Source organism: Larus michahellis, chromosome 5 (assembly GCF_964199755.1).
Source record: "Larus michahellis chromosome 5, bLarMic1.1, whole genome shotgun sequence".
Classification (NCBI taxonomy): Eukaryota; Metazoa; Chordata; class Aves; order Charadriiformes; family Laridae; genus Larus; species Larus michahellis.
In genome coordinates this window covers 8502352-8528154 of record NC_133900.1, presented here as the reverse complement: position 1 = coordinate 8528154, position 25803 = coordinate 8502352, and the positions used below count along the sequence as shown (strand labels likewise).

The following is a 25803-nucleotide window of genomic DNA, read 5'->3' as shown; positions in this document are numbered from 1 at the left end:
TTATTTAAGGGCTGGACTAATGGAGGCTACCTTATTTATCTTCTTTAATTTATGGATTTGGATGTACTAAGGTTTAATCAGAGTGGGTTTTCTGTTCCTTTACTGCCCTTGGAAATTATTTACGTCAGTAACTTGTCATAAAAATAAAAATTCCTTAAAATTCTCATCATGGACATTTATCTCAAAATCCTGAACTCCTACCAGCAATCTCAAATTTCTACTTCAAATTTACTGCTTAAAAACTGATGTTTATGCTTTGTGGTGGAATTAAGCTTTTATTTTTTTAAACACACATTCAGTCATAAAGTAGAGATTGGAACAGAAGTGATATATTCAAAATTCAGGTCTGTCCTTCAGTTTTCAGCATGGGCGTGTTTGCATGGGGATGGATATAACCAGTGGCTTTGAGAGGGTACTGCTTCTAAAGCTTTCGGGGGGGGGGGTGGGCAAGGAAACCACAGCAGTTGGTAATTTCTCTGTTCCTGTTCCTGCTGTCGGTGCTAAAAAATGGGGAATGTCCAAAATATCCAAATGCAGAAGGGCAGAGGAGAAACATGGTTCCCCTCGGTGCTTTTTTATCTGAGAACAGATATTTTTGAACTCTTTATGCTCAGTGTGCAGACTTTTCCAATTTTGTTGTCTTTCTCATTGTTAGTTGCTATTTTTCCTTGTAACCGCTTCTAAATGGAAATCTCAAATAGTTTCTGCGTACTTTTCCCATCACTTCTAGCACCTATACACCAGTTGTGTCTGTGGTTTGTTATTTTCTTTTCCCCTTGGCAAGTCTGTCCATTGCTTACCCTCTCCCTAAAAGTCAGAAACCAGGGAATCTAAGTTAAATGGATCCCGAGGAGCACCACAGAATCCTAGAACTATTTAGGGTGGCAAAGACCCTCAAGACCAGTCAGTCCGACCATTAACCCAACACTGCCAAGTCCACCACTAAACCATGTCCCTGAGCACCGTATCTGCCTGTCTTTTAAATACCTCCAGGGATGGTGAATCAACATACAGTCTCCTTTCCATTTACTTCCAATGACCTAGGAATGCCTGTTTTACAGAAAGCCCAAATCACATTTAATCAGTCTGTTAGTTTCATAGGTCCCCTTCTATCCTCAATAGATTGGAATCAAAGATCTGGCTGCAATCTGTATAAAGTGTAACTGTGCTAGAACTGGGGTCCCTAAAATTGAGTAGGTTCACAGAAACCTCTGCAACATTTTTCTTTGTTCTCAAAAAACAGGATAGCTCGCTAGGAAACTTTTATCACGCAGCCTTCCCTGGTGGTGCTGTGGAGACTTCTATGTCTTCGTCAGTCATTCTGAAAAATTGAGTTTGCAAAATCTTGATGCGTAAGGATGTGCTTTAAAAATCACTAGGATTAAGTGTTGCTTTTTAATATTTTTGAGATGCTTGATACTTGTCTAGCAGAGCTTAACTTTTTTGACCCTTCTTCCTTCTTTGTGACACCGTCTTGGATTATCTAGGGAGCTCACTTCAGTGTTTTGATCGTGTTTGTTAACTGGCATTGAAAGTTTCTGTAAAATGAAAAGGGAATTGCAAGGCAAATGTTCTTGCTTTACACCACGCTCACCTCTCTTACCAGAGGTCAGATTGCTTCTGCCACCCCCGCGTCCTTCAAGTTTAGAGTAGTGGGAGTTAAGGCCTGTTTTGTCCTCGAGGACCGGTTCAAAATCCCTCTGTCCCAGAAAATTCTCCTGCTTACCACTGTTTTATTATCCTTTTCTAGCTTGAAGACAGCATAGTAAGTTGTCCAGAGAAAGAAGCTGGAAGATCCAAAGCAAAATGGCAAGGCCCATGCTAAGTTTTTACTCAATTCTCTTGAGTAGAAACATCAAAGGCCAGTACATTCTCCAAGAAAATCAAGCCAGATCACCAAATGAGCCTGAAAAACTTGAAATCAACCATTTCAGAGGTTCCAGTAGGTTACTTTTTCATAACACTAAGTGATTTTAGGTAAAATTGAGAACAAATCTCTCTAAGAGCCAGAGGAAATGCTTCAGGTCATAGCTGTATGGTTAAAAATTATCACCGCACCTTTCCAAAAAGTGGGAAAATTATACTCAGAGCAAAACTGAAGTACTGCCCTTCTTCAGAACACTCTAGATTACAGACCTGAAAAAACCTCAAACCTGTACCCTTGAGAAATTCAAGTGGTACGATGAAATTGTCGAGAAGTATGAAGAAGCCTTTCATCCCTTCCAGTGACTTCCTAGGAAGGAAACTTCTGATAACAGGGAGCCCTTCTACCTGGCACCACAACCCAAGGCAGATCCAGAGACAGCAGAGAAGTCCAGGCTCCTGCTGGTTGTGACAGATGAAGCTGGGTGCCCAGATCGCTGGATGAGTTTCTACGCCCTCTGCTATTTAGGATGTCAAACCAAATTAGCCCAATGGTCCCCTCTGGCCTTCCCAGCTTAACCTTGTGTAGGTGCTCATGGCAAGCCAGCGTATCCCAAGCTCCCTGAGCAGGGAAAAGAAATGTCTGGCTTGTCAGGCTCTGAAAAAGACCCTGAGCAAGGATAATAGCTGCTCCCTTGCCCCACCGGTGGGAGGTCTGGCAGGCAACTTCAGCCACCAGAGAGAAAAAGAGGTTTTGGGTGAATTTCCTACCGTTTGATAGAGCTCATCCCTTTCTAGATACCACTAAATCATTCCTGACAGGGATGACTTATCCCCAGGGCTTCTAAAACTGCTTCTGACAAACAACCTTTTTTGATTGGGATGCATTGAATTTCCCCAAGCACCGTGCATCTGCAAAGTATTTCCTGTTAGAAAGGTATGCTTGCGTCCTCTTCAAGCTCCTCATTCCTGATTTTCTAAGCTACACAGGGCGAATGCTGTGCTATGCCGTAAGTACACAAAGTGACTTATTTGGAAGGGAGAGTAAACATTTCTAGCACGCATTTTTAATCAGAAAGTGTTTACTGATGTCTTTTACGACCTGTTTTCTTGGCTGCTTGGAAGAGAACGGGAACATAATTTTGAGATTTCTTTTTCTCTTCCCCAACTTATCATTTGCCTGAGAACACATTCCTGTGGTATACAGAGCCTTCCACAGGGAATAATTATTGGTGAAAGATTCATCCCACACCCTAGAAGAAGGGTATGTCTTCCAAGCGTAATGATGTTTGATGACAATAATAATACAGGGAAAATCAGTGTTTCTAATGTTTGTGATCCTGTGGTAAGTTTCACAATAGTTGAAATTTTTGGTTTTTCTCTGCTCTCACGTATATGAGAACACCAGCTGTCAATCTTTACGGTGAATAAGTTTCTAGCTCTTAAGAACAGTGACGAAAGCTAAGCTCACCTGCACATTAAATGCTTGCATAGTATTATCTCAGAAAACAAAAGATGCGCAGAAAGGTTGGGGGGGATGTTTGTTTTGGTTTTTGTCTAAAAAAAATATTCCTATTTCAAAGCCATTCACATACATTTTGGTGGCAGGCAGAAAGTGGCATTACTGAGCCAGTTAACTTTTAAATCTAGTTGCTTTTTTATCTTAGTCATTTTCTCTCTAAATATTCCCATAGAAAACTGGGTAGCAACCTGTAGTTTAAAGTATGAATCCATGTAACTTAGGATCATTAAACTGAGAAAAATGTTCAGCAAAGTATCAACCTTTTAATTATAGGTGTTACACTAAATTTCCACTCATTTCTGAAGTGAGAGGTTCTATTACTCTCCTAGGTGTGGGGGAGTGCCATCATTTTATTTTATATGGGAATATCTGTTTAAAATCATAAATACTGGATTGTTCTGATAGGTTTTACTTGGCTAGTGCTCTGCTACCCAAATGGCATTGTTTGACAAAGTGTACATTCACATCCCGAAAAGACTTTGCAACTGTAAGATGAGAATTAGCTAAAAGAGAGGTGGTATTTTTCCATTGTGGAAAACCTTCCTTATTCCTCAAGCTCTTCTATGGGCTCTAAATTCCCCCTTCTTTGTCCCCTCTCTCCTCCGCTGGGGTGTAGCCCACCTCAAACCTTCGCCGTCTGAGGCTATAGTGCCAGCAACCAGCCACTGGAATTGCTAAACACAGAATATTTCTGTGATGAATATCAGCTGGGTTTCATCAGTTCAGAAGAATATTCAGGCAGAAGAATATTAGAAGACTGGTTTTAACAGTCACATTTAGTCAGTTAAATGGTTTCAAGTGATTTTACTCTAGCCTGGTGAGCCCTCAAAGGGCATTCAACCAGCATCGCGCTGCCCTGTTGTACCCTCATGTCCATGGACGGGCTTTGTATTGCCTTCAGAGAAAGCCCAGTGCAATACACAGGGGCTGGTCGGCCGTGCCGCCAGCGTAAACCATAAAATAATGGTGAAAGATTAATAAACTCCTTTTTCTAAAGACAGTTTCTTTTCCCCTATGGCTTAGTCCACTGTATTATCAGCTATGAACACATGAGAGAGAAGAGAAGGGAATTTCCGCTTACCCTTCAGGAGAGACAAAGAGTTAAGTTGAGCATCCGTAATTTTATATTCAAGTCTCAGCCGAGATCCTGATCTTTGGAAATTTCTAAGCCACCCTTCGTCATCATCCTAAACCCCTGAAATCAATGTGTGTCTCGTCAACTCAAAACGTTTCCTCACATTAAGCAAACAAATGACAAGGTGTCACCTAGTCCGAGGCTTTGCCTCTTGCTGCGGAGCTTTGGGATGTACCTGCTGCCTGAAGGCTGAGAATAAATCCCTGCTGGTCTTTACCACCGAGCTGCTCCGTAACACCCACCTTGCAATATTTACAGCAGCGACGGGTACTTTTTATTTCCTGATAATGTACTGGCAGCGTGTTCCCAGTTACAAGAGAAATAATAGTGAAAGCATATGGGAAACCTTATTCCCTTTCCTAATAACAAATACAGTGGAATTACACTTTATAATACCACAGACATATTTGTTTACGATGCACATAAATCTTGGGATATGTTACTAGGAAGACACATGCAGAGCTTTTTTATTAAAGAATTCACATTCTGCAGCTGAACCTATTTTTTTTAAAAGAAATATGTTATTATTAACCATGCAGAACGTAGCCTCATCAGTTCACGCTTATGCCTGGAGCCCTATTAAAGATTCAATAAATTAATATGATTATAGAGTATTTAGTCTCTATTAATTATAGATACATATAGATTAATGCTTATTTACCCATGTATATTCAATGAATATATTCAATATATTCAATCAATTTCCAAACGTTTGTGCTAATTTGTTGAAAAACCTACAGTAAATATTATTACAAAGGAGGTCTTCAGTCTGTATAGCCCTTAGGCTAATAGCCCTGGAAAATAGCCCTGATCCAGGGTCCACTTTGATCCTCATCCCTTGGGCTTCTCTCCCACGTTCTTCTGCTCTCCACCACGCTGCTAGTCACCCCAGAGGTGGCCAGCTGTGGCCTCCCCCCTCTCCAAAGCCCTGAGATCACAGTTGGAGCTGCTCTTGCCGAGAATACTTTTGATGCCAAACCCCCCCGATATTGAAATCAATATCAAAACTAAAATGATCCTGATCTTGGCATTGTATCTACCTATTAATGAGCCGGCTAATGTACAGACCCACAGACTTCTGCGGAGTTTAAAAACCCAGGGAATGGAGGATTATACCGAGCTTTACCCTGTTAAAACAATTGGATCTCAACCAAAAAAGCACTTGCGCTTTCAAGAACTGACAGTTTTAAGAGCCAATATTTCATGAGTTTCGGGGAAGGCAAGCAAATACGGTATGCTGTCAAAAATGTGAATTCAAGCATTCTTTATACAGCCCTTACTTGAAGGTCTGATGTTTTGGGGTGAAAAACATAGGTCCTTGAAGCCCATGGCTTTGATGCTATTGAGGCAGTTCAACTGTAATATTGAGACAACTTTTAGAAATTGCTTAAATGTTGGTATTTTAGATTTAACATGTAATGTAAAAGTTACATTAATAATTCTGGCTTTTACATAAAATGAAGAGGCAGTAAAAACCTGAAATATGCATTTCCTGGGATATTCTCATATTAAAAAATTCTCTCAGCAGAGTGTGAATTATTTGCATTTTTTAATTTCTGGAAGATCGGCAATTCCAAAGCTACATTTAATTATGATCTTTTGGATTTTTTTTTAATATTCTTCAAACTGTCCACTTTTCCCTCAGCCTGCCAGAGCAGACGAGCTGGCAGAATATAATTTTGTTTAAATCACATTCCGGTGGAACATTCTGCATTTAATAAATCAACATTTTGCCATGGGAAACTGTTTCACTGGAGCAGTCCAAGTTGATTGAGTAACAAGAATATGAACTTCATTTTCCCCTGCCTTGCCACTTTGCCATTTTGGAAGGATTTTTCACCCATTTAGTTCAAGGATATATGGCTAAACAAGCTGGAAGGAAGGAAAGATAAAATCCTAGTCTCTAATTCTTTAATTCCATCATACCTTGGTCAGAAAGTATTGGGAAGTAGGTACTAGTTTTAATATATTTAATTAGTGATTTTAAAAAAAATAGTGCAAAAATACCGATTAAATGACTACATCAATTGAAAAAATTAAACTCTCCCAGATAACTAATTCAGCCTTCTCCAATCAGAAGTGTTAAAAATAGCATGGATGTCATGTGCTAGAGAAGCTGAGTGTGTACTGTGCCACAGATCCCACTTCTGTTTGGGTGCTGCCTGAATGAAAATGTGGACAGCTGATTAAGAGAGTACTGGTAATGTGAAGAAAGAACAAAAACGTAGAAAAGAGTCAGTTTATAGATAGGGAAACTGTCGCAGCCTGGTAAATGGTGTTTATAATTTGTGCTCCTGGAGGGGGAAAAAAATTATTCATCTGAGGCTTTATTTCCTCAGGAAAACATGAAAAATTAACACTGAGGTGATGTTTTGCTAATAGAGTATGTTTGGGGATGGGGAGGCATTAGTTTCTTTCAGGTGAAAATTAAACTAGCCAGTCATTGGTTCTGCTTCTCTAAAATGAGCCAGAAGCGGGATAACGGCTTTACTGCTCAAATTTAATGGCCTCAGAAAGGAATAGGTGACTCTAACCTTCCCTAGCTTGTCATAAATCTTACTGATAATTAAACAAAAAAGGAGATTTCTTTTTTAAAGGAATCCAGGATTTAGGAGACCCTGTCTCACAAAAAACAAGGGAAGAAAAAAAGTAAGATTTTCACTCAACTTAAAGAATTTCAACTTGCTGAAACTACTTTTTTTTTTTCCCCTAGCAGCATCCACGTGTACTTTAACTTATCCACAGAACAACACTTTTGAGCTCAATGACCTTGGACGACAGACCTGGGTAAGACAAACTCTGGACTCCAAACAGGCAAAGTCGTTCTGAAAGAAACTCTCAGATCTGAAGGACACCACGTGGCCTTAGTTAGTCTTTCTGTGCTAAGCTTAACTGGAAATACAAGAGCTTTTTCTTTTATGCTTTACTAATCAATGATAAATGCTGGAGTTTTAAATCAGAAAACTTTAATATATGCAATGTGCTGCAATAAATCAAATCCTAATGAACAAGAACACTGTTCGGAAAGCTCCAGTGTTTTTACTAATACACTGGTTTGCAGGAAATTATGAATAACTTATACTTTCATTTTCTTGTTAATTTTGAAAATTAAATTCTATTAATATTTTTTAAAAAGTTTTGTTTTCATCCTGACATTTCTTGAGAGAAATTCCTAACTTTTATAAAATATTCTGTATAAAATATTGTAAGCATTGAAATTAGACGAGATGATCTCTAAACGTCCCTTCCAACCCCTACCATTCTGTGATTCTATAATTATATTTAATATTTCCATAACAAATTTAGAAATTTTGTCCACATGAAATGATGTGTACAAATCACCAGATAGTCTTGTATTATAGTAATATAATTGCCCATGAGACCAAAAAATTCTTTCATGCTTTCTTTGGAGAAATGTATTAATAGCAATAAAAATATTTTTTATGTACCTATTGTAGAACTAGAGAGGTTTTTTTTACGATGTCATATTCAATACTAAAAGCAAGAATGTGAAAGAAATATGATTTTAATAAATGAAAAGACACTTATACTGTAAGGTCCTATGCAGATGAATCTGATAGAGTTAGAAAACTTGATTTTAGGACCACTGCATATTCTGGCACAGATAGAAGACTAATTTTAAGGAGAAGTATTATGTTATTAGGACAATGTTTCCAGAATAAAAGGTTGCTGTCAAAATAAAAACGTAATGTGTGGCTTACTCTCTGTGGGTGATGATGCTCTATGGGCAGTAGTCCTCAAATTACTTTTGCTTATCTCTAAGAAAATCTCCATAGAAGCACTGCCTTGTGTGTTTGGCCCATAAGGAACAAAGTTTTATTCCTCTCACCTCCCGTATTTATGCAGTAATTGTGTTTGCTGCCTGCAGAAAATGATTACGGTTGGACACAAAACTATGCTGCATCCACGTACATCACTCGGAAAGGGTACCACTGTGCATTCGGAACAGGTGCTGTAAAAGGGATGTGTAGACAGCAGTGCTAATAAATGTATGGATAAGACATTAAAGGCCACAAAATGGAAATGAAGGGTAAGCTAAAACTGATGTTGGCATCCTGCTACCAAATTGAGAATAGGCTGGCAATGAAGCAGTGGTGGGATTTACTGGAGAACCTTGTTTCTGCTACCATGTGTGCGGCAATAAATAAACGGGAGCTCACCCGACCTGGCGAATGAGGAACCTGTACTGGCGGAAAAAATGCATGAAAGAAGGGAAAGCCCCTCTGTGAGAGAGTTTGAAGGAGTGGGGCAGCAAACTGTGATCTCTGCAAATGGAGTTGGGGTGTCCTGTAGAGCGAAGAGGGGGGATGTGTTAACATCTAACCCCCAGTGGGTGCTTCCAGGCATGCATGCAGCACACAGCAAAAACCACAAAGTGATCTCATAAAATTCCTAAGCACAGGGGCTCTGGGAGCCTATGGAAAGGGAAAGTTTTTCAGGAACTTCCCAGCACTACAGTGTCCACATTTTCACTGTTTTGTAAGTTCATGTGAGCATGGGTGAAGTTTCATGGGTGCTGCAAACTGCTAGCCCCAAATAACATCAGCACTGTCACGTATCTTGGTACAAATATTCCCAATGAACCCTAATATGGAGACAACGGAGGCAACCGAAAAAGAGTCTCTTGTGGCTACTATGGCTGCAAGCACTGCCCTGCTTTCTGAGCATGGAGAACATGCGACCTCTCCTCCTGGGACACTGTCACTGGCATGCACCTGTAGCATGGGCCACGGTAATGGAGAACAAGGGGATCTCCCACACATATCTGGTTCAGCCTGCTATATATCTTAGCAATGACATAGAAAACCCTAGAATTAGCTCAAACTATAACGTGTACTGGAACTTGACAATACAGACGGATGGATCAGCATCCAGTACTGCTGGTGCACAGATGTTAACCTTATTCTGGAGACTGGCATCTGGGGCATCAACCATCTGCAGTTTCTTACCATCACCCTTTGCAAGTCCTAGCGATACTGCATTGCCACAGGGTCTGGTATAAAGCAAGAGACTGATAGAAACTGTTCGGTGCCCAAGAATCCCAGATGTGTACCTATTCACAGAAGCTGGCAGAAGCTGTAATAGGTGTAACAACCAGACCTTCCCAAGAGATCCATTAAACACCAGGTCATTGTGTGAAGTGGGTTTACCCATCACTTCCCATTGGTGCTCTTGGTTTTAAACTGGAGAGCCTTGATTTGTGTCTCCACAAAGGGTTGGAGAGTTGCCATGCCAATGGTCACAGGTCAAAAACTGACCATCAGGTCTAACTAGTCGGTATCTGATGGAAAACCACAATGCGTGTTTTATTACAGCTCGTGCTCTCACAGCAAACCCCGAATGCTTTGCATGATTTTATCTTCTTTTGCTTGGCCTGTCACCAGAATATTATCTGGTGACATAAACATAAAAGGCAGGATGATTTTCTCATCAAATTTGATTCTTTGTGTGTGTGCTTATGATCATTGCAAAAAAACCTCAATAAACTCTCTGATGCACAGACATCCCCCTCAGCAGTGAAATAACTGTATCCAACTGTCACAATTTCAAATGTTCAATGAAATCATTCTTTTTCTTTGTTTATTTATTAAAGTAGCTACACACAGACCATATGAAATTTCCTAAATAAAGCAGTTTCTTGCGAAGTGAATTTCTCCAGACGAAATCAATGTGTTTGTATGCAAAGCACTATTCTCCGACAAACTGCTGAAAGCAATATATGACTCACTCTAACAATTCCAAGCTATGCACGACTCATGTTGAACGATGGAGTCAGAAGGTCATTTGTTCTTATGCCTCTGTAAAAGTATTTGGGCTCTGTGTATGTCCAGAGGAAAAGGAACCCCTGATGAAAATTGTCCAGCCCTTTGGGGAAAGCCCAAATCTTCCCATAGATGAATGCACAGCTCACTAGAAGCAATGGTCACATCCTAGATTTTGAACAAAGGCATTGTAATCTGCTTACAATTTACTGGTTTTGAAGTTCCACATGCTGGAATGTGATGTTTACCTTCAGGAATGATAATTAATAAACAGTGTCTATCTACTGGAAAGTAATTTTGCACTTTAGAGGGACACCAAGCCCAGTGTTTGAGGTGCAGCTCTTTCTAGGCTCTTATTCTGCCCTCTACATAAGCTGGAATTTGGTAACTTTTACCTAAAAGACATTTATCTACCTGCATGGAAAGAAGACAGGTGGAGACATACAACATTAGAAGTATTAACTGGTCTATGGCCACATTCATAGAAGAGACAAAGAAGATCATAAGATTTGATATAATTTGTGTGAATGTATGTGTATATAGGTATATGGATAGATTGACCGATCGATCGATCTGTCTAAGAATTTGAAACCAAGCATAGATGAAGAGTTATTTTCATACTACATTATAACACAGGGGTGGGCAGAAAATGCCCAGTTAATTATTGCTAAATATTTTAAGTTTCAAAGTTCTCCTTTTCTCTTTGAGATTTTCTCTGTTATCTCACCTGTTTGTTCATCCTTCCATCTATTCACCTTTTTCTGAGCACTGCCATTTTCAAATCATTTGAATAATGCTAATGATACTAAATTGAGCTTTTGCTCTAAGTGTTGTTTCTTCTGCTCACACTTGGATGACAAAGGCATATTTAAAGTTACTTAAGCAAGACTGCTACTAAAGTAACTGCATTATGTATGGCATTCACAGTAATGTGTTTATGGCTGCATTGATGCTTTTAAGGCAATAATTATGACTGCTCTCTAAGTCTGCATTGGCTAGCCTTTTTGGAAAGGTATTTGATCGTTTCACAGAGTGTTATTTTGCTATATAGGAAGCAATTGTTATTGCTCCTTTTTAACTAATATGCATTGTTTTAAAACTCAGGTTCATGTAGGCCTCTTGAAAGGCTGATATAAAGCAGCCATGGGTTTGGATTCCTACGGATTTCCTAAATGTTACGAAAATGATTTAAATTAAATTAAATGAAGCCAAATTAAATAGAGTGCCACATATGTCCTGGAAATATACTCCAGCGTGATACAACCTATGACTTCAGAATTATTTTGGAGAAAGAATTCGAGATATCAGTACAAATCCAGGAAATTAGTGGACGTGTAAACAAAGGTATGTCTCACAAGACAGCGATGCTGAGCACAGGACGTGAGCATTAGATATTTCTGAATTAGACCAGTAACTAAAAAACTCTGCCTCTTCTATACGTTAAAAGACTTTGTGCTGTTTTTTAAAATTTCAGAATCATTAATCTTTTTCAAAATTAAGTTCTATTGAGTTCTTACAGCCAGTTAAAAAGCCAGAAGAATGAAGGAAGATTTTTCTCTGTTTTTTTTTAATTCATTTGCTTGTTTTGTAATAGATTAAACCTCTTTTCTTGGGAAAAAACACCATTCAGATTCATGATAATTCTGTGGTGCTTGTACAAACAAGATGAAATTGCACTGCCTGGAGTCTTGTAACCCTGCAGACAAACAAGACAGCGTGCCCTTTGGGACAGAAGAAAACCGAGTGATTTTTCAAACATTCAGGAAAATCTTGATTAGATTTGTGATAGAGGTACCCCTTTAATGTGTGGGACACGTGGAAGAAACATAATTACCTAAACTAATGAAATGAAAGAGCTAGAAAATTAGAGCCGCTAGAATTTGTGTTCTGGTAGCACCGTATTAAACAGTGTCAAGTTCTACCATCTCTTCAGCGGGTAACCTGGCAGATGAGAGAACCCCAAATCTATTAGAATTCAGGCAGGATAGACAGTTGATCTGCCAGGCTGCCAAGGAGAAAAATAAATTTTTTACTGATGGCAAAGGAATTGTGTTTTTTAACTACAGCAGTACTGAAATTCTGAATGAAAGAACAGGCTTTACTGAAACAAAAAAGTACGGAACGTTTTGTGTGATGGAGCTTGACAAGGCACTTGAGCAGTATTCACCACTCAAGTAATTGCAGAAAGAATTGGGTGATTCAAGAGACCCGAACAAGGAAAATATTGAATGAACTGTCATCTCTGATGAAGCAGAATGGAGTAGACACTCCCATTTTTTAAAAAGATTGTCTGATTATTAAATTTTTCTTCTAATGACTTCTCAGCTGCTTTTTAAATTCATTTTTAAAGGCTTTAAGACCATCCAAAAGTGGGAACTCCAGAATTTTGCTTCATTGTGCTGTTCGCTGCCACTCTCAAGTGCTTTAAAAGGTGACATGAGGGCAACGCAGCCTGTAATGACTAATGCTTGGCTGTCTCCTCTAGCTTCCTAGGCTCATACATCTTCAGGTTTTAGTTTCTCGCTGTACTGTCCATTGGTGTGGTTACTTTACTGACAGGAGTCTATTATTATAAAAAGGCTGTAGGGATGACTGTTGTATCTTACATTATCAGCAAAAGTGATTGCAGTTTGCAGCTTCTGCTGAAAGAAAAAGATGCAGATGAATGAACGATAACAAAAGATTTCCTTCTAGTTGCTATTTATAGCACCAGGAGTTTCAACTTTTGCTCAAGCACTGGGGATTTTGGGGACTGATACATCTGGAAGCAATTGGATGCAGACTGAGGTACTGGGCTGCTGTAACTTCCATCATAATCTTCCCTACGGTAGGATGTGAGCGTAGGACTGATACAAGAGAGTAGAGCATCCAGAGAAACCCTTCAGAAACCTGAGTCAGAAATCCAAGTATCCATTATAATCCTCCTTGACTCTTAATTCAGGTTGTGACCACTGCTGGCAAATTTATACAGAAAACTGGCGTATTTTGTGACTCCAGATGCCAAATTCTGCAAAGGGATGCAGAAATGTGTTCTTGTCTGTTGTTAAACAGAGCTTCCTCATCCACACGCCTGGCTTGGGGTCCATACCACCAACTCCAAAGAGCATGACAGGTGAGGCATCCCAGCAGAACTGAAGCAGGAACAATCATTAGTCTACAACGGTTTATTAAATTCCTTCTTTCAAAGGGCATTTAGACTTTGCACACAGCCAGACGGAGAGCTTTACCCACCCTGTGCCCACCCGCAGCTTTGTGCTGACTATGCTTCTGCCGTGCCTGATGATGTGGCGCAGACATTTCTAATTATTCCACCTGAAAGCAATTGTCCTTGCAGAAAGATCAGAAAAAAGCATAAGCTGGAGAGATTCAGTTATTGACCTCAGCCTCCTGCTGAGCCAGTACTCTTGAATTTGGAATTATCAGAAAAGATGCAACTCCAACATGAATTCTTGCCTTTCAAATACTTAAAATGAGCAGGAAATCACAGCCTTCAGGTGTTCAAGGCATTTTAATGATGGTGAAGGTCAAAGACAAAGCGCAGACTTGTGGAAGTGAGGAGGTGTCAGAGACTAACGTATTTCCACTGAAGTAAGTGGACTGAAGCTTAGAGCAGAAGAAGGGAGTAGAACGCAGATGGCGATTCGGTGCTGCAAGGAGAAGGAGGTTTTGCAGCCAACAGTAACACAAATGACATTCCCAAACATTGCTCCATCACTTTATGGTATCTCAGAAAGCACAAGGATCCTCCTGTCCTTACGGATGCAATTAGAGGGAATACAGAAAAGGGAAGTGTAGTTTTTAGAGAACAATAGTGCTGGGATCAGCAATTTCTCTTTGATTATCAGCTCCAGCTGGGAGAGTGGGGGAAGAGAGGGAAGCAGGTGGCTCCTGAGAGGGTCCACCTGGAAGAAGGCTCTAGAAGGGAAGCTGTGCTGCAGTGCAAGAGTTTAAGAGGAGGGTAGAAAGCAAAAGGCTAATGTTTTTTGATTTATTTTATTTCTTAAAGAGTAAGAGCCTTAGTTTGTATTGTGATCTTGCAGGATTTTTTGAGTTAATAACAGAAAGTGTATTTGTGAAAGATGCTGAAAAAGCCATGGTCACTGTATTGAGCTCTTCCTGGGTGAGTAAATATTTTACTAGCTCATACTATATCAACAGGAAAAAAAAAAAAAGATGACTTTAGCAAGTTCTTACCACCTGTTTGAGTAACGCACCTCTGTTTGGGTGCTTGTGCAGTTAACGCAAAACCTTTAAAGTTTCTTTTTCTCTCTGTATGGCCATCCTAGACACAGCATAACCAGACATTTCTAGGTTTTTTTGCTAAATCACTAACGCCAGTGATCCTGGATGACTTGTGTGGCTGAGAACCAATATAATTTGCAAGTACACGAAATCAGTAATTCTGCAAATTAACTGATGAATTCTTGAATCTTTTGCCTTCTAAAATCAAGCAGTGAGATAATACATTAGCAGGAGGGCAAGGGAGAAATTCATTTGCGGAGGCTTGCTAGGCTCAAGATAGATCTCTGCAAAGCTTGGGAAAATAGCTTTCTGTGGCTCTGCTGAGTTCCTGTTTAATTACTTAGCCACATATGACCTTGCACAACTTCTATAATACAAGGGACTAGGAGATCTTTGTGGTAAACAGAGCCCATAATAACTCCGTTCTCTAATCTCTGTTCCTCTAGCTGATACCACACTTTCTAGAAACTATATATATATATCCCTGAAGCACCTAATTGAGAAATGGCTTTGTGAGGGGATAAAAACGTTTTGAGTTGCAGGAAGTAATTACACAGGAACAGAGTTACTTGTCTTTTTATTGTTACATACAAATACTGTTATCAGAAGACTCATTTCAAGTCGTGTGTCCTTTGGGTTGGCAGTTATTGTACGTCTGGTCACTGGAAGGAAGTGCCTAAGAGCTATAAGAGTGATGTTATTTAGCTGTGTTTTTCAGACAGTTTAGGAGGTGTGTAACTGTTCATTTGCAGATTTTTGCGTGCGCCTGGGAATCTGGCATGTGTGAAAGCATTCCCAAGGGACACGGGTGCGCAGCGCGCCTTAGGAAAGCCTGACAGAGTCTGTGTAACTCTGCAAAGTGAACCCATGCTGTTTGCAGTGACAAATGCCAAGAACTGAAGGAACTGGAGAAGTAGTGATGTGGTGTAACGCAGTGGATTGTACTGCGCTGAGAAATTTTCATTACAAGCCCTGCTTTATATGGTCCTCTTGTTTTTGAAAGCACTGTATAAATAACAAATACTTTCTTTTTTATTGGTGATGCTGATATTTTAAACGAGTGTTGCAGGGAACAGGATGAAGTGAGTTTTAAGATGTATGGCATTATAAATGTGGACTGGGGGGATTGTTTGGTTTTTGGTGGGTGTTTTTTGGTTGGCTTTTTTTTTTTGGTCCTAACTATGCCTGGAAAATGCATTTCAGGAAAGAAAGAAGATGGTCCAAGTTATGCTACGTTCTTGTAGAACAACATACGGAGCCTGTGCTAATCCCTCTAGATATCAGAGCCACCCACACTTACACATTATCACAGCTCTACAGGACAAACATTACCTGCCTCTAAACCTCATGGTGCCTTCATGTGTCACGAACAGCCTCTCACCTGCCATGAAAACACAACCCTCTCTGCCACAGCCGCTGCTTCAAAATGCATGGCAACACTTTGACGTGGCTTAAACATCAGCCTCCTAAATACTGTCTCCCTTTGCTATTTTTGCCTTTCAAGCAAAGAAGCTGCCTTAAGGCAGGCCCACTGGTTCTTAATTGCCTCCTTCCCCAAGTGACTTGGGAGATTGTTCTCTAACTGGCTGTAATTATCCTTTACTGTAAACTAACCAAAGTACACTCCGATTTCGGTGTTATGTTCATTAGCAAGCATCCTGTTTTAAATGTTAATGTATTCTGGGAATGTCCATCCTATAAGAATGGACTGATTTTGTGTAGCAAGTGTTTGTGAAATACCCTGAGGAGCAAATCTGTACTGGGTAACTGATTTGAAATGAAACCCCTGATGTTCAGGGCAGAATATCAATGGATGGTCAAGTCGCAGAGTTGATGTACATGTGAACATTCCCTGAAAGGGAGGTAAACTTTTTATTGTCTCCAAAAGAGCACTCAATGTGAAGGTTGGTTCTGAGCCTCTGCCTGCAAAAGACTTTTCCCTGTGGTTGGTGTTTTTGGCATGATCTCTTGTTTGAGTTGAAGAGTGGATTTATGCCATGAGTGGCACTATTGGTGGTTTTGTGATGGAACTGAGCTCCTAAATTAGGATGGGAGAAATGTGGGAAGAATGAATGCTTCCCTTCATACCTTGACTCAAACGTGATCCAGAAAAAGACGACTCACCACACATTCCTTTAAGAAGCCATCTAAAAAAAAGTCTGAATCCTAACAGATGTTTTCTCTTGTTATTTTCAAGATATGCAGCAGTGTGTACTGCTGGGTTTTTGGACGGGTATATCAGTGCAGCATATAAAAGTGATACTGAATGCTTTTAACAGCTAGTGTTCTGCCATCCAGCTCCTACTCAAGCCCCTGGATTTGGAGTTTTCTGCCGTGTCTCCTATAATGACCAATGAAGCATGGCTGCTCTGCCAACCACAGGTGGAAAGGTTTGCTTAGTAATGTTGTCAATGGCTGGATAATAAAGGAGGTGACTTGGGGTTTTTCTGCTGAGTGAGATTATTCCAGTCAAAAGTATGATTTGAATTTCCAAGTGACTCTGTGTGGACACTCTTTTATAGTAATAGGTGCTCTTTAACCAATGTAAAATAATAGACTTCCTTAGTGGAGCAAACTACATCAGCAAAAGACACTCTCAAAAATGTGCAGGCAGAAAGCTACTGCAGAAAAACTTGTTCCACAGTTGCCTTTTCAGTTAATTTCCTCTTGTATATAAGCCCCCTCTCAGAGCATTTTACCATATATTTCCGGAGAGAGAGCACTTGTGCACAGCGCTCACGTCTCAAGACGCCAGGCACTTGGAGTGCCTGGTGCTAGAAATCAGCCCTGATGAGCATTCATATGCCTGGTTTAGCTAATAGAATTATCCAGACTGTACTGATGTGCAAAATTGTTTTAATTGTATATGACGCTACTGCTTTTGCTGGGTACTTCGATACCTCTCTTAATGAGCTGGATGAGAAGGCAGATGAATACTTAAGTTGTAGAAATGGAAATAAGAGTTAAGAAACAAAACAGAAATCCGCATTTGTAAACAAAAGGCTCACTTATTGCTCATGAAAGCATTGGGGTGTTTACAGGAAAAAAACCCTCTAGAATAAAGGTCTGAGAATGTGATGTTGCATGCTCAGAAACTTCAATTAATTTCTGAATCTGACAATTCCCACATGTTGAAAACTGCAAGGAAGTAACTGTCATGCTATGAGCTCTGTCTATTCTTTCCAAGTTGCACATATCTTTGAAAATTACTCTGAACAAACGTAATGGTGTCCCTGGATACCACAGACTATGAAAACAGCTTTAAAAGAGCCCCCGAAGAACAGTCTGTGGACTTTTCACCATATCAGATAGTTATGTCATTTGCTGAAGTGTACGCTATGCTTCCATCCTGTCACTGGTAACTTTAAATGCTTATCTGACAGTCTGCTAATTAAAATTATCCTGCTAATTCTTCTAAGTCAAAAAGTGCCTGTAACTTTTCCAGGCTTTTTTTCCCTTTTGCTCTTTTTAAATATAGTGATAGTTATGTGAGATTTAAAAAGGTAACCATCTTCTATCGCTCTGTCTACTCTTCAGAAATAGCGAAAGAAAGAATGCAGAAAATGCCTCTAAATGGTATTATATATATGTGTCACATACACGTGTGCACGTCTGTACGCGCATAGGGAAAAACAAATTAACGCAGTATAAAACATAGGTTCTTACCTAAAAAATTCAGGCATCTCAGCAGCAAACTTGCTCAAAAACAGTGATCCTTCCTTCTATTTAGTTTAAAAAAAGATCTCTGTTATGTGAGGAATAAAGTCTCCTTTGCTACCCAGGTGCTCTGGGTGAAGCCCTGGAGCAGAACCTATGTAAGCAAGAGGCAGCCTGTACGTTCCCTGTATGCATTACTGTATGAGGCCATCTCTATGTATCAACCTATATACACATACATAAAAGCATCTCCATGCATGTGGGTAAACAGACTCTTAAAGTAATCTCAGGTTATGGTTTCTGTATCTGCTAGCCACACTTGTGCACTTTCAGCCTTTACTAGGAAATGGAGCCTCCTGCCAGCTTTTCCAAGTTTTGTGTTTTTTTGTTTTTTTTTTAAATACCTGTTCTTTGCACGTATATGTATCTGGGATGGTATACCCCAATTCTTGCCTTACCTTCACATCATTGACATTCATCCTGGTTCCCTCCTTCCCAACAAAGATGTCATCTATGTCAACCAGAATGTACCTATCCAAGGACAGTGTGAGCTTCTTCCCTGACAGGAAGGAGATGGCATCAATAAAGATCAGTTTGTGCAACCAGAAGGTCAGGTTGTTTCCAAAGAGGACTCTTTGAATCCCATCATGAAGCCCTAAGTCTTGGATGACAGTTGCATACAGAGCAGCCTTTGGCAATGCCGCGGGGGGTGGTCTAGAGGTCTGCAGTTCAGTTAAAAGCACAGGTTGATAGGTGGAATGGTTAAACTGGAAAACTGACCAGTCTTCACCAGGCAGCGGACCCTTCTCAACCCTTCGTGCTTTGGTAATGCGCAGCAAGGGAGACTGAGCGTTTACCACACAGTCTTTGAGGGCGACGTTATTGTAAAGATGTAACGGCAATCCTTTCAATTTTGTACTTGGGACGCTGTTCTCGTTGGCTTTATGAAAACCAATTATGCTAACACTGTATTCCACACAGTATTTTTCCAGAAGCTCTCTATTCCATGAGTCCATGGATACATACTTTAAAATATTCTCATATATAACAATCGTGTATTTTCCTCTTCCATTGTCTGTGAGAGGGGGAATATCTCCCTTAGCTGGCGCGATGACCATGTGATACTGAAATCTGCTGGACTCAAGGATGGCTATGATGTCTTGCCCCAGTTGGGAGTACTGGCTTTCCACAAACAGGAGGACAGTGGGATCAGTTTTAGATGGATCAATTGGCTTAGCTGTTTTCAGCTCCACAGACCTGTACGGTAGAAGCTTGAGGTCTTCACACTCCGCTTCTCCGGTGGTTTCCACAAGGGCCATTTCCTGCTTGTAGCCGGTGTAGAGGTAATAGGCAGAAATGACAATACTTGCCAAGCAGAAGGTTGCCAGGAGAATGACCAGCGTTCTGAAACTTCTGCGGAGCTTCACAATTAGATTCATCTTTTGCAGGACGTCCAACTTCTGTTGGACTTGCTGTTGTTTGGTTTTTTTTGTTCTCCCTCCCTAAAGTGCCATAGGAATGAGGAGATGCAGAGGTGCCGATTCCCCTCCCAAGACATTCATGTGACCATTGCAGTGCATTTATGAACCTGTTGGGGAGGTTATAAAGCTGTTGGAGCAGGAAGTCAAAGGATCTGGAAAGCTAAATTGAAAGAGGTTTTCTCAGAATGCAGCAGCTGCCAATAATCAATGAAGAGGACTCTCAACATGATCTGCAACAAGAAGCAAAAGTAGAGTAAATAAAATAAAATCCATAAAGCAATTAAAAACACACGTTGCTAAAGACGGTGATTGATACTGGTAATCTGAGTTAAGAGGGAAGTTTATGAACAGTTCAAGGAGCACTCAGTGTCACTTGCTTTCTTGATGTGTTAAGATAAGCTGCATTAAACAGCTCTCCCGTATTCTTAGGGTATAAAGTCTAAATGTGCCTTTTTGAGCACATGGATCTCTCTGTGGATGGGCACATAGGTATGTGCCCTGGGCACAATGCCTCCAGCTAAAGGACCGGGACTTCGGCCTGTCCCTGCTGGGCTGAAGTAGCAGGTGCTTAAACCTGACAGCCTGGCCACCTCTGAGTCCCGGTGTTTCTACCTAAATTCATGAAAAATTACCATTGGTAACAAGAAACCATATGACTCTGAGGCAATTAAAAGTAACTAAACCTATGGCATCTTTCTAAATTATGTATATTGTTTACCTATCAGAACAATGCGAGACTGTAAACAATGGCTGATTTTTGAACTACAAGGAAAAAACACTCTTTCCAGTTAGATACTTGTCAGCTGATGTGCCCTCCTCCATTAACTCCGATTACACTTCTGAGGTTTTTCACTCTGAAAACCATTCACCTTAAGCTTTACACCTCAAACTGGGAAACGCTTCTAAGAAAGGTATTAAAGAAATTTGCCTAGCAGTATATTTTACAATTTGGGTATACGGTTCTAAGGAACCTCTGTAGAGGCCCAGACTAACAAAAAATACCTCAAACACTGCCTGAAGAGTGTCGACAGCTTGTGGTCGGAGCGGCGCGGCCCGGCCTGGCCTGGCGCGGCCCCGCAGCTGAGGACGCAGTGGCACCGGCCCCGCTCCGGGGAGGGGACCGGACGCCTCAGGGAGGCAGCGCTTTCCCGGGCCGGCTTCCTTACCTCAGGTCCTCACCGAGTGACTGTCACCCAGGACTCCGGCGTGACCACCCCAAGCCCGCCCAGCTTCCAGAACGTTCCAGAAAGAACTGCGCGTGACAATTTACCTGAGGCTTCGCGGGGGGGGAGACCGGCCGCCTATAGAAGCCCAGGGGAGGGGCCGCCCCACGCGCTCACCGGGACCGGCCGCCATTTTGTCGGCTGGGTCCACGAAGGGTGAGACCTTTCTCTCTCTTTTCCTTTTCTCTGTTTTTTCTCTCTCTCTGACTACCTCATTTTTCCGAAACGGCAGCTCGATGACACGATGCAAAGCTCGCATTCGTAAGCTTGCTTCAACTTCAGCAAGGTTAGCTTGGTTAGTAAATGTTAATTGTTGTTTGGGCTCTTCTGGTGTCATTTTACCTCAGTTCTGACACCGGAACGCCGCAAACCTGAGTTGCGACAACCTTTTGATTGTGTCAGTTCAGGATCTTAAAAATGCGAGTGAAAAGTTTTTAATTTTGCTTTAAGTGCCTTGTACACCACTGTGCTAGTATTAGAGTACTCCACTGCTTGTGGGGGCTTATCAAGCAATGAACAGAGTGCTGGAGTAATTGTTAAATAATAGGTCTGCTTGCTCATGTTGAGTGAGGGTACTTTATCCATGGAAAGAAGTGAACAGAAATGAGAAAAAAAATATGTATTTAATAATGTCTTACGTATGACAGAAGAAATAGAAAAGAAATCACAGCTATCAGTAGGAACTCAAAATCATCCTGATAATTGTAGGTGTATTTGCCCCCCTCTGGTGCTTTCCTTGTTCTGTAGTTCTCTCTGCTTGCTGGGATCTCGCTTCTTATTGAACCTCCAATTAAGATTTTTATCAAAAGATAAAACTGGATCAAGTGAAGCATCCTCTGCGAGGCTGTGTTCCAGTTTTGGTGACATTGACGAGTCACTCAGCCCGACTCTGAGGGTTTATGGGATCAGGAGAATTGCTCTCCGTGAGACGGGCAGCCTCACTGGGTGGGTAATCTGCCCACAAAACAAGCTGTAGTTTTGTTAGCATGAGATAGGCAGGTATCTTGGAAACAATAATTAAAATCCTTCTTGGACTCTGCATTCTCTGCTCGTTTTCAGCACTAGAGGGCAATATTTTCTTGCTTTTTAGCAGGCAGCACCTGCTCTAACCTCGCCTCGGAGCAGGGTCTTGGAAATCCTCAGGGCAGATAAAACACCTTAATTAAGACCCTTACATTTAAAAATAAATAAAAGCCATGACTTCTGCTGTAGGACATCTGCCACTAAATCACACTGAATACTTGCCAAATGTCTCAGCCTACACCTGTAGCACAAGGGAGCAACATGCAAGGAGACCTAAAATTGCATGTTTTTTCCTCACTGTTCTGTCCTGCTGGATCTCCCAGGTACTGGTATTGCAAGCTATCAAAATGATAACACTTCATGAGCCAGATATTTGCTGCTACTATTGCTCATATTACTAAAATATGAGAAGGCCCTGACTTTATATTAGCGAAAACAAAAATATTGTCTTTATCACAAATTATATGATCCAAATAACATTTGTAAAATCTCTTCTGGTTAAAATATTAGTATTCAATTTAATGTAAACTAGTGCATCTGTTGTTGTACGCAGATGTTATACCAAGTGCAAATATTCAAACTTATCTGGATGTCTAAATATTAGAATTGATAAAGAATTTGAACTTGCATATGGAAACCTGGCAATGGAGCAGATCTTTTTAGTTTGAGCATAGTGTTTGAACCGCACTGTTGAACTGATTATACTGTTCGGTAAAAAAAAGAAGTGTGAAGTAATTAAAGTTTATGAAAATAAATCAGCTGTATTAGCCATTAGTGGGACATTTTCCAAGGCATAATTGGAAGTTAAGTGCCATTTGTGCCTCTGAAACTCTCCCCCTTAAAGTTCAACGGCTTTATATTCGCTCAGAAATTCAAATATCTTTGGAGTATTTCTGTGCTATATTAATTTGAAAAACATGAAAATAGGCCGTGTTTCTTAATTAACATTAACAAATGTAGTTTCTTTTTAGAAGCCGGTGTTTGAGTTCCTGTGTTCTATTGTCACTGGTCAGCATTCATTGACTCTTCAGGTGTAAAGCCCAAAGCTGGGTACATCTGATCAAGGAATCCAGGTTACATTCATCCAGAGTTGGTCATCGTGCGTTCAGCTGACTTCCTAGACATGGGGCCTTCCCCAGAAAGGGCAGAACGCTGCAATATAACTCCATTGTGATGCCATAGCCATCTGCAGGAACTATAATTTTTCTTTAATTCAGGCAGCCAAAGAAAAACAGAGGTTTAAAAACTGCTACCTCGTTGCTAAATAGTACTTCCTGCTTCCCCAGAAAAATGCTTTTGATTGATGATTACAGCATACTGATTTGGAAGATGATTGATTGGGAGATTAGGATTCAACTATTTAAAACTGATCACACAATAGTGAAGAGAAGCAGGCTCTTATTAATACCATGTGTTAACATCTCATCAGGAATTAAAGCTGATTCTCTCATGGTCTGGTTCCTGTATGCGAACTTTCTTATGGGGCTTAGTGATTTAACAAGTGTCTTGACCAAATTAGGTGCAATTAACCAGTGCGGGGAATACAGATGTTACAGAAGGCAATTACATATTGCAAATATGTTAATTGCTAATGAGGGATACCTGAAATAATGATGTTATTGCCTGAGTAAACAGGGAAAACCCCATTAAGAGGTGGGGGCTGCTGCCTTCCATCAGAAATAGATGATATGTGGCAGGAGGACAGTGGTGAGTTCTCAGTGTGTAGGCTACCAGCAGGAACATCACAGCCTCGCAGGGCTGTTGTGAGCTCTTCTCCTGCCCTTACCCCTCCTTGTAGGTAGGCTATGGATCTCTGGTCTAATTCAGCATCTGGAAAGCAGGGATCTTGATGTTAAGCAAACAGTTGTGTTTATCCATCTTAAGGATTGAGCCAATAGACTTCCCATCTGCAGCAGGTTAGGAGCCTGGAGCTGATTACAGCACTGAGGAAAGGATCAGGATGCTTGTTGGTCCTTTGCAATACGGTCATCTCTGGTTGCCTGTCTGTAGCAGAGGGGAACGCTCTATGGGTAATTCCTCTGGAGGCAGGCCAGAGGTTTCCTCTCATCTGATTCCAGCATAAATCAGAAGTCAGAATGTCTTTATTTTCTATATATAGAGCTTTCCTTTAGGCAAAAAAAAAAAGTAATGTAAACTCTTCCCTTTTTTTCCTTCCTTTCTAAGCTTGTATGACTCCTGCCATTTATTAGCAGCCCGATGATTCCATGATACCAACTTGCTGCTCCTTGCATATGAGTGCTCATTCAATACAGAAACAAGCAAACTGGTTTGAGTGAAAAATGACTCCTGTTGACCATTAGGAAAAGTTCAGGGTTTCTGTTCACTGCAGAGGAGAAAACAGCTTTTTTTTTTTTATCTCAGAAAAATTTCCAGGTGACTTCTTTACTGAGCTTGTGCAATTTGGGTGCTTCTTGAAAGTAACTTTTTTCTTTTTCAAGGTTAACAAAGTTGCAATGTGTTTTGTGTTGATAAATGTGGCTTTGCGCATGAAGGGTGCTGATGCCAGCTGCTCACAGCTTACCGCAAGGTTTTAGAAAACTCTTTTACCTAGGATAAGGTAACAGCTGGTAAAAGCTGTTGCAAGTTGTCTAACTTTGTTCTAACTCTCTCTTATAATTTCTGACTGGAGAGGCTGTTCAGGTCTTTCGCCTCTTTTGTTTTCAGTGCATAATCATCTGTAAGTTAAAACATTTTTTCATTGTTTTCAGCAATTTGATCAGTCTATAGTGCACATATCATCTTCTGTGATTCCAGAAAGCTAAATGTTGCCAGAGATTGAAGTCGATAATGAATATAAAGCGAAGTGTTTGAAATACCTCACCTTGTGCACTCAGTGAAAGCTGGCACGACCTTATGCGTGAAGCAATACTTGGAAGCTAGCTATTCAACCTTTTTGACTTTTATCTTTCTTTGGATTTAAACTTTTCCAGGTGATTTCAGAACTTGGAGCTTTGAAGAAAAAAGGCTTCCTGGAGGAAAGGCAGCTAAAGGCATACTTGGAGGTAGGTTTTACACATACGCATATTCTCACACATGTGGACATATGCTCACACCCCCACACCTCTTACTCTGTATATAAGATAGTTGGGAAACATGGTGTAAAGGTACTTAGGAATTCTGTAAACTCTTCACTCTCGATAAACTGATAACATCTGATTGGTGCAGACAGATTCATTCAAAGCTAACAGTTTGTCTCGCTCCAGGACCATCAAAGTTGACCTGTTTTTATCATGGTTTGTATTTTCAAGTGTGATTTGAAGCATACTATTAGAGTGGTTTTCTTTGTTTTCAGTGTTTTACTTGTCTTTTGACTGAGTAGGGGAATTGTGATTAGAGAAAGCCTTGTAATAATTATTTCTATTCCTTTAATACTTCTGAAAGTGTGCAGATAGCCACCACTGACTTGCCACCAGTCCCACTTCCTTGAACTCGCATGATAGATGTACTGTCATAACAGCATGTAAGCAAACATATTTTATTCTCATTAATGCATCTGTGGTCTGAAGCTGCTGACTCACCAAGTGTTTGGGTTTTTTTTTCTTGTTGATGCTTTTAGATAGGTAACTATAATCTCTGCTGATGAGACCCCCCACAAAGATATTCTACGTGAATCAGTGGGACGCTTTTAAAAATGTGAACTAATGAGACTATAAGGAAGGTACTGTTCTTTCTGCAAAACCTCCCTCACAGAATTATTGCTGCCTTTGATTCCCCAGCCCATATTTGACACTTCATGTTGTTTAACTTCTGGTAGCAGTTTATTCTAAGACTTAACCAGATCACACTTCTGGTGAATGTTGCCTAATGTTCAGTCTCAATACTTCTTTCTCCTGACCCATTAACTTCTAACAGT

At 40.5% G+C, this 25803-nt stretch overlaps 1 protein-coding gene across 1 annotated transcript in view; it reads right to left on the bottom strand.

Annotated features, from left to right (window-relative positions):
* The window catches only part of LOC141743899 (bifunctional heparan sulfate N-deacetylase/N-sulfotransferase 4), a 124579-nt gene that overhangs the window by 64464 nt on the left and 34312 nt on the right, over positions 1-25803 (bottom strand). Inside the window, exon 3 of the mRNA XM_074588944.1 lies at positions 18661-19913. Within this exon, the coding sequence (XP_074445045.1) occupies positions 18661-19641 (981 nt within the window). The 5' untranslated portion in view covers positions 19642-19913. The remainder of the gene's footprint in view (positions 1-18660; positions 19914-25803) is intronic.